A 13,190-nucleotide genomic window follows, 5' to 3' on the forward strand; every position below is an offset into this window, starting at 1 on the left:
AAAATGCACCTCCTTTTTTAAGAAAAGAGGGGAAAAAAGAATTTATGCGTTTAAAAGGACCTTAAGTGAATAACCGAAAGTCTTCCTAGTTCTCTTTCCCAGCGGTCCCTGCAGTTACCGGCTTTACTCTTCATTCAGACAGTCTCTGCTTTTGCCAGCCTAGGGAGAGGAATGGCCTTTTAAAAAATTTTTTTGAATTTAAATGTATTTTTTAAAAGATTTTATTTATTTGAGGTGGGGGGAGAGCAGGAGCTGAGGTGGGGCAGAGGGAGAGGGAGAAGCAGACTCCCCACTGAGCAGAGAGCCCAATATGGGGCTCAATCCCAGGACCCTGAGATCATGACCTGAGCCAAAGGCAGATCCTTAACTGACTGAGCCACCCAGGCGCCCCTGTCTTTTTTTTTTTTCCCCCCTAAACGAACACAAATGGGTCCATGCTGGAATCTTGCTTGGCACCATGATCCGCACCCCCACACATGGTAATGTATATTGAAGACCATTCCAGGATTCCATATCTCTATCCACAGAGCTGCAGATTCTTTTTATAGGCTGCATAGCATCTCAGCATATAGAATTTATTTGATTATAACCTGTCCAGTTTATTTAACTGTTTGTTGAGTAGGAGTCCCCCTTTAGACACTTGCCTTTTTCCCAGTTTTTTGCTTTTGCAAATAGGGCTGGAGTATGTCCTTATCTGTCCACCAGGCTCTTCACTGGGTATTATTAACACGTTGGTCTGGAGAATTCTTTGCTCTGGGGGCTGCCTGTGTATTGTAGGGTGTTTAATAGCATCCCCAGCCTCTACCTAGGAAATCTGTGATTGTGGGGTACACAATTGTCCCTGCTCGGAGACTACTGACTGACAGGTAAATTCTACAATGTAGAATTGCTGGGTCAGATGGTACATGCATTTCAAAATTTGTAGATTCCTAGGGGAGAAAAGGCAATCCGGTATTGTGTGTGCAAGTTTACACAGCATATTTCGGACATCCTTCCCTATCCTCTTTTCTTCTGCCACATCATTTTAGTAGGTGCATGGACGTACCCTCATCGTTTTAAAAATCAGCCTTTTGATGGGATGTGCTGGTGGTCTGGCCACGATGAAAACTGTTAAATGTCTTCATATAAAATTCACTGCATGCTGAGTGTGAACCTCGGTTCTGCTGCTTACTGGACTGTGCGACCTTGAGAATGTTAATTTACTCTGGGTCCCTGCTCTTCATCTGTAAATGGGGAGTGACAGTTGTCTCTACATCGTGGGCCTGCAGCGAGCCCTGGGTGCCATAAATGCCTGTGAAGTTCTTAGCCCAGGATTAGGTATGAATCCTGCAGAATAAACGTTGACCATATTTTGGTTTAGCATTATAAAAATAATAAAAATTAGTGGTTAACTGGCTCCAGCCTATCGGAGTGCCTGTTGCATCATTATATCCTCGCCTGCACTGGGGGTTATGGTTTTTTTTTTTTTTTCCCCTGTTTTTGCTTGATTTTGCCCTCCCTCTATGCCTCGATTAACATGGTCCTTGGGCCTCCCTCTCTTCCCTCACAGGTCCTGTTCTCAAACATCGAAGACATCTTAGAAGTTCATAAGGATTTCTTGGCTGCCTTGGAGTACTGTTTACATCCCGAGCCTCAGTCTCAGCATGAACTTGGGAACGTTTTCTTAAAATTCGTGAGTTCAGTGGCCCAGCCCCTGTTGTAGGCTGCAGCTTTGGGGAAGTGGGCTTCGTCCCCAGCTTCCTCGGTAGGCCTGTCTGGGAGGTGGGGCGGCGGGTGGCAGGCAGGCCCAGCCTCTGCCCCCCGGGAGCGATGGGAAGCAGTTCGGGCCCAGCAGACTAGGTCTATTCTTACTGGGTTCTCCCTCCCCTCAGTGGCATGTAGTGTGTGGCTCCCATTTCCTCAGGGCTCCCTGCTGAATGCCTGTGTCCTGGGGTTCCCCTGACCTCCTGGTGTGGCAGGGCCCTTCTGCTGCAGCGTGACCAACAGGGGTAGCCGGGGCCAAGAGGGTGGCCTTGGGTCACACAGACCTGAGTGTGACACACAAGGGTGTCTTAGGGTCCCACTTCAGCTGCCAGTCAGAGAGGCTGAGGCTTTTCATAGGAGCCTCTGTCTTCCTGCAGGATTGCCACGTTGCTTGGAATAGTGAGGGGATGGTTGGAGGAAGGGGGCCGTGGGCACCCTAAAACCCAACCACTAACTACCAAATTGATTGCACACTGACACAGACATTCTCTTTGCGCTGGGCGCTGTTTGCAGTGCTTTTATATATTTTCATTCATTCAGGCTTCACAACAGCCTTCAACAGTGTGTACTATCATTGTTCTCACTTTGGCCATGGGGGAACCGAGGCCCAGAGAGGGTGAGTCCTAGTGTGACTTACACAGCTCGTGAGAGCTAGAGCCCGGATTTGGAGCCATTGTAATCTGGCCCCAGGCTCACGTTGTCACCATCTTACATGAGAAGGGTCCTGAAATACATACGAAACACTTGCTGTGTCCCCGGCACTGTACTTGGGTCCAAGGTTGCTGCCCTTTATGAGATGAGCTTGTGTTTGCTGCCCTGAGGCTCGTGAGCTGGAGAAATGGAGGAGGCCATTTCAGATGGTGACACGGGCCGTGAAGAATATAAAATATGGAGGCGACAAGGGCTGACTCTGCTCGAGGTTGTTTGAGATTGGGAAGTTGGGGACAGGGTTGCTAGACTGAGCAAACAAGAACACCCAGGACATCTAGTACATTTGATAAATGACATAATTTTTTAGCGTATGTATGTCTCATGCACTATTTGAGATATACTTATACTAAGAAATGATTTGTTTGTTCATCTGAAATTTTGAATTCAGCTCGGTGTCTTGTGTTTAGTCTGGCAACCCTGGTCAGGGCAGGGCTCTGAAATGCAGTGGAATGGGAAGATCTTGGGGAGAGACATTCCAGAGGCTGAGACTAGCAAGGGCAGAGGCCCCAGACTGGGAACAGGCATGTACGCAGGAGGAAGGCAGGCAGCCTGTTGTGGCCGGAGCAGAGTGAGTGATGGAGGGAGGGCAGGGATGCCATGGGGCAGATCGCAGAGGGATCTTATTCTAAGAGTTGTAGGTTTTTAGCAGGGAGGTTACGTGGTCTGCGCATCCCGAGCTATGCGGATAGGCAGACGAGAAGTTGGGGAAACCTTTGTGAAAGTGAGACCTGGAGCTCAGGCTCCCCTCCGCACTGGAGCAGATGTCTACATGGCCAGCTCCTTCCCTTTTCTGAGTCTCAGGCCTTTTGGGTGTGAAGTGAGTGGTTTGGAGCACATGGTCTCTGTGGAGTATGTGTCACTCTGTGGGTGACTGTGGACAGCGGCCATCACCTCTGACAATCCTTGAGCCCTCCCCTGGGGCTCACCCCTCTTCCCCAGATGTCCCCATCTGGCACCTGTCCATGTCTCCTCCTTCACAGCCCAAACCCACAGCCACACGTTCCCCACCCGCCACATCTGTGTGTGTATAACTGTTTGTCCGTTTCTTTTTGGCACGACAATCAAAACCCCATGTGGGGCCTCTAGGGGGAAACTGAACGCTTGTCTGAATGCTGAATGCTGTCAAAAGCAGCATTTCCATATCTGCAGGGTCTCAGGCTTGAGACACAGCTGGGATGGGGCTCAGTGAAAGGATGGGGGGATGGGGCTGGGCATGGTTTGAGGAGGGGGTGTTGCCATTTGCTAAATTTAACTACTCCAAGCCTCAAGCCTTTGGTTGCCTGCCCTTTTTTCAAGCTGAAGGAGAGGAGGACACTGCAGAGCACGTCAGAGAAGGGGCTCAGTGGATGAGGAATGACAAACCTACAGCGACCTTCTCACTCCCTTACTCTCCTCTCCTGCAGCCATGGCAGACATTACTAATCAATCACAGCATTCTGCCTCCGGGCTCCCCAGGGCAGTTCCAGAATCCTCACCAGTGTTCCAGCCAGTGCTATTCATCGATTGGGGTTGGCATGTGAGAACAAACAGATTGGCTTCTGCTTTCTGGCCCAACCTTTTCATCGTACAGATGGAGATGGACAGGGAGACCCTGTCACTTTGCCAGACTTGGGTCCAGTTTTTCATTTTCCTTCCCCTTTCAGAGTGTGCATTTATTAGGACTGTCTTCATTGGAAGTGACAAAACTACCAATTCAAATAGGTTTAAACAAACGAAAAAGACTTTACAGTGCATACGGCACATACAAATGAAATACTCCAGTGAGTGGGCTTTAGGCATAGCTGGATCCAGGGCCTCATATGGTGTTTTCAGGACTTGGTCTGTATCTTTGGGCCCTAATTTCCTCTGTGTTGGCTTCATTCTTGAGGGCTCTGTTCGGGGGGTTACTTTATGCCCCACAGGGTGGGAGAGGTGACCCTCAGCAGTTTCAGGCTGATACTCTGCCTGCTATAGCAGGGACGGTTCAAAGGGAGCTTCTCTTCACAGTAATTCCGACATGAGTCTTTGAGGGTTGTCCTTGCCCAACTTGGGTCACATGGCCATGGCTGCCAGGACAGGGAGCTCTCTGGTTGGTTTGACTTGGGTCATATGCTCACTTGTGGTGCCTGGGAGTGGAGTGGGGTCTGTGGGCTCCCGAGTGGAGGAGGTGGATCCCAGGGGAGAAACTGGGGGCCATGACTGGAATAGCGGGGAATGGCTGCTTGGGTAAAAGACAAGACACGGTCCCGCAAAGAGCCCGGGGCACAGTCGCTATAGAGCAGGGTCATCTGGAAGAAGCGTGGGGCTGGCTGGAGGCCTGTTGGGCTCCTCTCAGTTCCTCCTCATGCTTTCTTGCTTTCATTCAGGGTGCCTGCAGTCCCCACTGGGGCTCCAGCAGAGACCCAGCAGATGCAAAGCCCGCCCCCATGGAGCTCACAGTGGCCCGGGGCGGGGCGGGGCGGGGGTGGGGCGGGGTAGAGGGGTGGGAGATGGACAGTGCGCAGCTGAGGAGTAAGAGGTCCTGGGGGTCTGGGCCTTCAGCGTTTCCTGGATTCGGCCCTGTCCTTTCCCTGGTGGCCTGTTCTCAACCTGTGAGCCCACTCGGCTCCCTTCCACCCCACTCTGCCCGCCCCTTCTTCGGTCATCAGAACCGACCCGCTCCCTGTTCCACCATGTCATAGACCTGTTCACTGTGGGATAATGAACTTGCCGACGTCCTAATAGTGGTAGTAACAACAGCCCCAATAAGAACAGCTAATATTTAGTGAGCCCTCGCTGCGTGCTGTTTTCAGCCTTTATGGTGTAGTCACCTGATAAGTCTCCACCTTATGGTGGAGACACCGTTGTTGTCTGTACCTTCTGGACAAGAATGCAGGGGCTCCGAAACGTGACAGATACAGAGCTGGCAGCCTGGGGAGCCAGACTCTGAATGTGGCTGGAGAACTTGCACTTGGGCTTACAAGGTTGATGCTGATAGAGCCCTGGAGGCTCCGTGGCTTATCTATGAACAGGACTGATAGTGGGGTCTGTGGCCTCAGGAAAGGTCAGGGTCTTCCGGCTGCGGAGCAGTTTTTTTCTAGAGCTCCTTACATATGGTTGGGACCTCCTGCTGTCATCCCTGTGCCTGCATTCAGAGCCCAGCCCTAGCTGTAAGGCCCTGTAGACCTCTGCAGGAACAGGCTCCAGACAGGCCACCACTTCCTGTCACCTTCACCATGAAAGGCCCCTTTCCCCCTTCTCCGCAGCCCACCTCACCGTGGTCTGCCTTGGGAGGCCTGGCTCCCCGTGTTTCTGGCAGCCCCCTGTCCACAACTTTTTATCCTTGTTTGGGTGAACCCCTGCAGTCCATTCTTGTCTGACCACTCTCCACTGGCCTCAGTGGTCCCCTGGGCTCACTGGAGACAGTGGAAATGAAAAGAGGTCTGCTTGGGCAGTGTGGGGGATACTGGGGTCCCCTCTTTTCCTTCCCTGTCCTCATGGCTCTGTAGGCACCGGCCGAGGGAGGAGGTCATTGGGGACGTGTATTTCTGTGTGTGTGCCAACATGGGTCATGGTGTCTGGAGATGTTGCTCGTAATCTTATGATGTTGTAGAGTGTTTGGCCACTCCTCGGAGTATGTGTCAGGGTGGCTTGTCCTGGATAGTTGTGACATTGTTTGTTTCGGTATTTTTCTCTAACGATTCATGTTTATTGGTTGTATGTGTAGCCTAGACTTCTAAGGATTTTGAGATGTCCCATAGAGTCCACGTGTCCCCAGCACTGACCTCCTCATTCTCCGTGGATCATTTACCTCACCAGCCGCTCCAGTAGTGGGGGGCTGTCATGGTGTGTTTTGTGGATGAGGGAACCGAAGCAGACAGAGGTGAAGCAGCTTGCCCAGGGCTCTCCACTACTCAGGGAGCATGGGGCTGGGCTTCTGACCCAGGGGGTGTAGTTCTAGAGTCACTCTAAGCTTGTCCCCATTATCTCTAGTCCCTCTCTGAGCTTAGTTTGTGGATCTGTGGCTCGAGATTTGTCCGCTTTGGCCTTCCCCTCCCGTCCCCATCTTTTGCCGTGACCCAGAGCTGTGCATCAGCAAGGGGGCTCCAAGGGGTCAAGCCCCGGCGCTCCCGCTTCACCAGGCATGAGCCCTTGGGCCTGTGACTTGGCTTTGGTTTTCCCCTATGATAGTGGGGAGATAGTCATTACCTGTCAGGTCGTGGTGAGGAGTGCCTGAGTGTCCCCGCATTCCAGGAGGGCAGAGTGTGGCAGGGACCAAGGGGTTAGCACACACTCTGCCGTGTTGGCCTTTGGCTGTGGCTGTGGGCCCTTCGCTGGGGAGCACGTCTGCTCAGGTTGTGCACTCACTGCCCTAAGAGCTGGGTTGGGGCGGGCTGGGGCAGCTGACTGATTCTGAAACCCATCCTCCCTCCTCTTTGGTTTGCTCTTTCCTGCAGCTGCTCCACTGGCAGGACGACGGGGGCTTTGTTTAGAAGCAACATGACTGGCTGGCTTTGCTGGACCACCTATTCCTTCCTTAGCTTCTTGGGGTCTCCCGCCCAACCCTCAGCCCGAGGTGGAAGTCCTTCAGCCCTTCCTGTCCAGTGGTCTTACCCAGGACATCCTTATTTAGGGTTTGGCAGGTTGGGAGGTGGTGTTCTGTGAGCCTTTTGGAGCTGAGGATGCTCAGTGCAGAGCTTCCTGTGAGTGCGGGAAGCCCTGACTGATGGTTAGAGACCTGGTGACCCACAGGTGACCTCTAGATTGGACGGAGTCCAGCTTTGGGCTTAGGGGCATTTGGAGGTCAACAGAGCTATCCCCTTGCCTCAAGAGTGTTACTGCTGTGTGGCAGCGACCAGGGCTCTACTCCCCCCAGCTCCCCCAAATTCCTGAGCCTTCTTTAGATTTTTCAGGTTCATATATACAGGGCATTGCACATAGTAGGTGTTTAAAGTCCAGCTGGTTAGCACATGTTCATTGAGGCCCTACTGTGTGCCAGCCACTGTGCCACAATCGGAGACTACCTCAGTGAACAAGACAGATGTGGTCACTGCCTTCAGGGAGCTGACTGCTGTGTGGGAATAGACAGATAAACAAATAATCTGAATCATTCCAGATTACACCTGTCTGGCTGCTTTAGCTAGGGTCGCCCAGGTGTTGTTTGAGGAGGTGGAATCTGAGATGGGGAGTAGCCAGGCTTGGGGGGAGAATGTTCTGGGTAGAGGGTATGGCAAGTGCAAAGGCCCTGAGGTAGGAATAGGCTGGCAAATTCAAGGAGTAGCTGGAAGCCCAGTGAGATGAGGTCAGAGAAAGGCAGGGTCACATCTGGCCCTTGAAATTCATAATCAAGTGTTGGGTTTCTTTCCTAGTGCAGTGGAATACCACTGGGGGGTTTTCAGCAGGGGTGTGACACAGCCTGACTTGCAGTTTAATGCAAAGGATGGACATTTATGGAACACTTAGCATATGCCAAAGCCTTACGTTTTAACTCATTTAATCTCTCTAACAACCCCATGAATTAACTGTGAACAACTCCACCTTCCTGATGAGGAGGTGGAGGCACAGAAAGGCCAGGGAACTTGTCCGAGTTCATACTTAAATGCAGACCCAGGATTGCAAGCCCAGGCTGCTGGCTCTGAGTTTGTGCACTTGACCCTGGGCCGTGCTGCTTCCTGAAAGGTTACTCAGGCTGCTGGGTGCAGACTCAGGGCAGGAGTGGAGGCTGCGAGGCCCACAGTAAGTGGACGGCACCCTACCTGAGGTCCCTCCTGCTCTGTCGTCACTCAGGGCCCGGGGGTCCTCCCAGGCTGGCCCAGCCATGGGCGCATATCAGTGTGTCTGCTTTCCTGCCACGGGCTCTCTCCCACAGACTCTGTCCTTGTCTTGCAGAAGGACAAGTTCTGCGTGTATGAGGAGTACTGCAGCAACCACGAGAAGGCCCTGCGGTTGCTTGTGGAGCTCAACAAGATCCCCACTGTGCGAGCCTTCCTTTTGGTAAGTGTGCTTGTCACCTTCCCTTCCGCTCAGCCCAGGCTTGTGAATCTCTGGGCACAAGAGAGCTTCACGCTGACCCGTGTTGTGTTGCCTGGGTCAGCTGGTCATAACAGCTGGGGTAACTCTGGGATCACCAAATGTTTTCTACACAGGGCCAGATTTTTTGCCTTTTTGAATCACGCACTCTCTGTCACAGTGACTCTGTTTTGCCTTAGATCATATGCAAAGGAGTGAGCATGGCTGTGTTCCAGTTAAACCTTATTTACAAAACAGGCAGCGGGCTGGATCCAGCCCTAGGGCCACGTTTGCCAACTCCTGATCTAAAGTAACGATCCTAATAAGAGTGGCAGCAAATGGTAGTAATGATTGTATCCTTAGGATTATTTAATTATAAGCGAATGAAAACCCAGTTAAAATTGGCTTATGCCCCCAATTTTTTTTTTAAAGATTTTACTTATTTATTTGACAGAGATCACAAGTAGGCAGAGAGGCAGGCAGAGAGAGAGGGGGAAGCAGGCTCCCCGCTGAGCAGAGAGCCCGAGGTGGGGCTCTATCCCAGGACCCCGAGATCATGACTTGAACCGAAGGCAGAGGCTTAACCCACTGAGCCACCCAGGTGCCCCCCCCCCCCAATTTTTTTTATGGGTTCCCTTTTCTGGGAAGTTTAAGACCCAAGAGGGCTTCAGGCACAGCAGAATCTAGGTGTTCAAATATGTCATCAGGGATGTGTTTCTTGGTTCTGCTTTTCTCTGCCTTGGCTCCATTTCCAGGGAGGCTTCCCCACGTGGTGCCAGTGAGGCCTCATAGCAGAGCAACTTTGAGATAAGAAAGCTCCTCTTTCTCTGTAGATAACAGCAGAAATCCTGGGTCTAATGCTCATTGGTTCAGCTTGGCTCAAGACCTTATCCCTGAACCAATTGCTGTAGGTGGAGGGTTTGGTTGTTGCTCTGATTGGCTACTGCTGGAGCTCGGGGGCGGAGTCAACTCCACCCATACCACAGGCCCTAAGGGGGTGGAGCCCTAAAGGACAGTGGGTTTGCACTTGTGCGTGTAAGTTGGGAAGAGATGTTGGTCAGGCCAGACGGCAGACATCCCAGACGGTCTTCTCTACAATTGCAGAGAGCTTCGCTTGTGTAGAAGGGTTCTCATCTGTGATTTCCTTGAAGTTTTACCAGCCACTGTATATTGTGTGTGAGTTAAGATACACATTTGTCTGCTCTGCTGACATCCCAAATAACAGTGGTTTAAACAAGGTACACGTTTATTTCTCTGTTGTGGTAACAGCGCGGATGTAGACAGCCTGAGGTTGGGATGGGAGCCCTAGTGTCTGGGGCTAGTGGCTTGGGCTGGGCACTCACCTCTGTGGTCTAAGTTGACCTCTCACGACTTCCACATTTGGGTAGTGGGGTGCAGGAAGGGGGTAGAAGGAGGGCCTGCCCTTCTCCTTTTAAGGGCACACAGGAAGCTGCCCATATCTCTTCTACTCATGTCCAGGACCTCACCACATAGTGACACCCGGCTGCAGGGGAGGCTGGGGCATGTAGCTGGGTGCCTAGATGAAAATTCTCTTGCCGTGGAAGAATATAGTAGGGGACACCGCGTGGCCCTTGCCAGCAGGTGATTTTGAGAACTCTAAAATTTGGAGTGACTTCCCAAAGCGAGCGTCTCATGGGTTCGAATCCTGATCTCTCACTTCTAGATCCCCAGCTCATTCCGTCAAAGACCAACACCGCCACCCCCAAGCTCGGTTTTATTTCCCAGCAGCGCATAAAGAATAAAGCACAAGTAGAACAGCTATCTGACCCAGCACAAGGAGTGTTAGGCGTGTGTCCAGGGGGCCACACTGCACAATGAAATTCTTACCTGCACATCTCCCTCATGCACAGTCTCCAACAAAGAATTTCCAGAATTTGGATTCAGAATGTGTGTTTCCTTCACTAGTGCGTTCGTGTTGCTTGGTCCATTCCTGGGGAGCACCTGAGGAAGGGCAGATGGGTCTCGAGTGTCTTCACGTTCGGGACTGATGCTGTTGGCCACTCTTACCTGCGTCCTCGCCGTTCCAGTTTTGTACTTACATTCGTCAAAGAGTCAGGGCCAAAAGCAAGGATAAAGTCCTGTAACAGGGACCACGCACGGCCGTGCTTCTGTGATTGACCTGCTGATTCGAGTCCTGGAGTCCCTGCTGCCCAGGCTCTAGTCTCCTGGCTCAGGGCCCCTCTTCCTGGGGGTGTCCACTTGGGCTCCTCTGGGTCTTGAAAAGCAGGAAATGCCGGGATGGTGTGAGCAGGGGTGTGGGAAGGGAAGGGCCCACTTCCTCTTTCCTTCCTTCTTCTCTCTCCTGCGGTCTTCCGGGTGGGCCCGACTGCCATCTTCCTAGCAGCAGCTGAACGGGGCCGGATCGGGCAGGGGAAGGACACAGGTGGTGCTAGCCCATGCATCATCTTTCTCTCTCCCTGCTGGTGTCTCTAGCTTTTGGCCGCCGACAGAAGAGCTGTCTTGAGTCTTCCATGGCCTGTTAAGGCGTTGGAACAGACAGGATCTGGCTTTCCAGTCAGGATATGTTGTGTGCTCACTGAGAGATAGGATGGGGACCTCCTCATTCTGTGACTTAGTTTTCTTGTCTGTAAAATGGGGTAATTTATTCATTTATTCATTCATTCATTCATTCTAAGTCTTGGGGTACAACAGTGACCGAGGCAAGAAAAGGCCTTGCTCTCATGGAGCAGTCATTTTAGTGGGAGAAACTTACCTGCCGTGTCTTAGAGTGTTACATCCTGTGGAGGAAATACAGTAAGTTAAGGATGGCAGGATGTTTGGAGGGAATTAGGGTGGTGGCTGCTATTTGAGATTGGTCTGTGGGAAAATCGTGTCTTACATGATATTTAAGCAGAGACTTTGGTAAAGTAAGAGAGAGGCAAGGAATATTGGGAGGAAATCATTCCAGGGAGAGGAATTGGACGTCCCAAAGCCCTGAGGTAGGAGAGTGTTTGATGAATAGCAAGAAAGCCGGGGTAGTTGGATTGGAGAGTCTGAGAGGAAAGTGGGAGGAAGTGAGATCAGAAGAGAGAAGCCAGATAATGGAAGGAACCTTGAGGCAGTGGAAGGGATCTGAGATTCTCAAAAGGCTTTTCTTATAGCGGGATGTAGCGACAGACACTAAATGCACTCATCATGTGATCACTCCCGTGATCAATCCTGTGAAGGAGTAACATTTAAAGAGAGAATTTTCAAAGTTCTTCCCATCGTACCCGGAGCGTCATCTTGCTAGAACAGTGAATGGCAGCTCTGTGTGTGTTTGCTTTTTGCCCCCCCCACCCATGAAAACAAAGTAAAACAAGAATTTGAAGTGTCTGGGGAGAAGTGTGGTTGGCAGCTTTGACACTTATGTGGAAACCCCTTGATCCTGGACAAAGAGCCAAACCCTTCTCCCGCCGGGTCCTCGGGGCTTCTGGAAAGTGCTCCCCTACCCCCAGGCTCCCCTCTCTCTGCCCGAAGCTGACATCACCAGCTTGTGGTGAGCCCTGGCTCGGAGGACAAAGGCCTGAGTGTGAGCAGTGTGGGGCCTGGCATCTCCCAGCTGCTGCAGCTCTGATCCCCCCTCTGTGCCCGGGGGAGGTGCGGGGCTCGGGGGCCGTGTAGCTCCTGCCAGAGCAGGGACCTGGGCTCCCCGGGGTTCTGCTTCTCCAAGGAGAGGGCCCACCAGGCTCCCTGCAAGGCAGTAGCTCTGGGTCTCAGACCCGTCCTTTTGCTTCTGTGTGCCACTTTCCCGTCTGGAAGAGGGAGATAACGTCCCTGTGTATCCTGGGGTGGTGAAGATGAACTTTACATGGTGGAGCACAAGGTACAGGGCCTGGCACGTGGTAGGCACAGGGCAAATGTTCTCTGGGCTTGTTTTCACTTGAGTATAAGCAAGGAATGTGTCTGCCTTGTTGGGCAGGTGCCCCAGTGCTTGGAACCATGCCCAGCCCATAGTCCGCACACAGTATATATTCACAGAACAAATGAATGAGGGAGTGAATGAGTGATAGGATGAGAATTCTTTGCTGTGGGAGTTTCTGTGTCATTAGTAGTCTGCCCGTGCGGTGTCGGGAGGAGGACGGGGAATGTGGGCTGGGCCGGCAAGTCGCTCATTCCTTAGTGTGTCCCTTCTTCCTTCCTGCGTGCCTGTGAGCACGCACGCATGTCGTGGGCACATAGTAAGCCTGGGACAGGACGGCAAGGAGGTCACGGCTGGGGGGGGACTCAGTTCACTTTCCAAATCCTGTTACCCTCCCTCTACAGAGGTAACCAGCCCCTGTTAGAATTTGGTTTATTTTTCCTCCATCCGTGTCTTTGTATTTGACGACAGATGTGTTCCCCACAAACAATGCCTAGTTTGGTTGTGTGTGTTTTTAAAAGCTTTGTATGAATGGGTTCATAGCAGCCATATCCTTTAGTCTGTGTTGCTCCGAGTGGTGCCCGACCCCCTGTTTCCCACACCATGGACTGTGGCACCATCTCACCCGACAGGCATGTTTTTCCATCCTTCATTTGGTGGCTGTTTAGGTTGCTTTCCATTTTGTGCTGTCCCACACAAGGCAGGTCTGAATGTCCCTGTTCCTGTCTCCTGGTATGTCTCTGGAAGTTCCTATAGTTCCTACAGACCAGGACTTAGCACACTTTTTTATAAAAAGCCAGATAGTGGTGGACAGTTCAGGTGTTGGGACCATAGACTGTCTGTTAAACCGCTCATCTGTGCCACACTTGCTTGGAAGCAAGCACGTGCAGGTACGTAAACAAAGGAT

At 51.8% G+C, this 13,190-nt stretch overlaps 1 protein-coding gene across 3 annotated transcripts in view; it reads left to right on the plus strand.

Moving 5' to 3' along the window:
* The window catches only part of LOC111141372 (phosphatidylinositol-3,4,5-trisphosphate dependent Rac exchange factor 1), a 175,023-nt gene that overhangs the window by 75,986 nt on the left and 85,847 nt on the right, over positions 1 to 13,190 (plus strand). For all 3 annotated transcript variants that reach the window (XM_022493862.1, XM_022493863.1, XM_022493865.1), the window contains exons 3-4: positions 1,550 to 1,672; positions 8,302 to 8,406. In XM_022493862.1, coding sequence (XP_022349570.1) covers positions 1,550 to 1,672; positions 8,302 to 8,406 — 228 coding nt within the window. The remainder of the gene's footprint in view (positions 1 to 1,549; positions 1,673 to 8,301; positions 8,407 to 13,190) is intronic.

Source organism: Enhydra lutris, unplaced genomic scaffold (assembly GCF_002288905.1).
Source record: "Enhydra lutris kenyoni isolate GAN:26980312 unplaced genomic scaffold, ASM228890v2 scaffoldscaffold6, whole genome shotgun sequence".
In the NCBI taxonomy this organism is placed as follows: domain Eukaryota; kingdom Metazoa; phylum Chordata; class Mammalia; order Carnivora; family Mustelidae; genus Enhydra; species Enhydra lutris.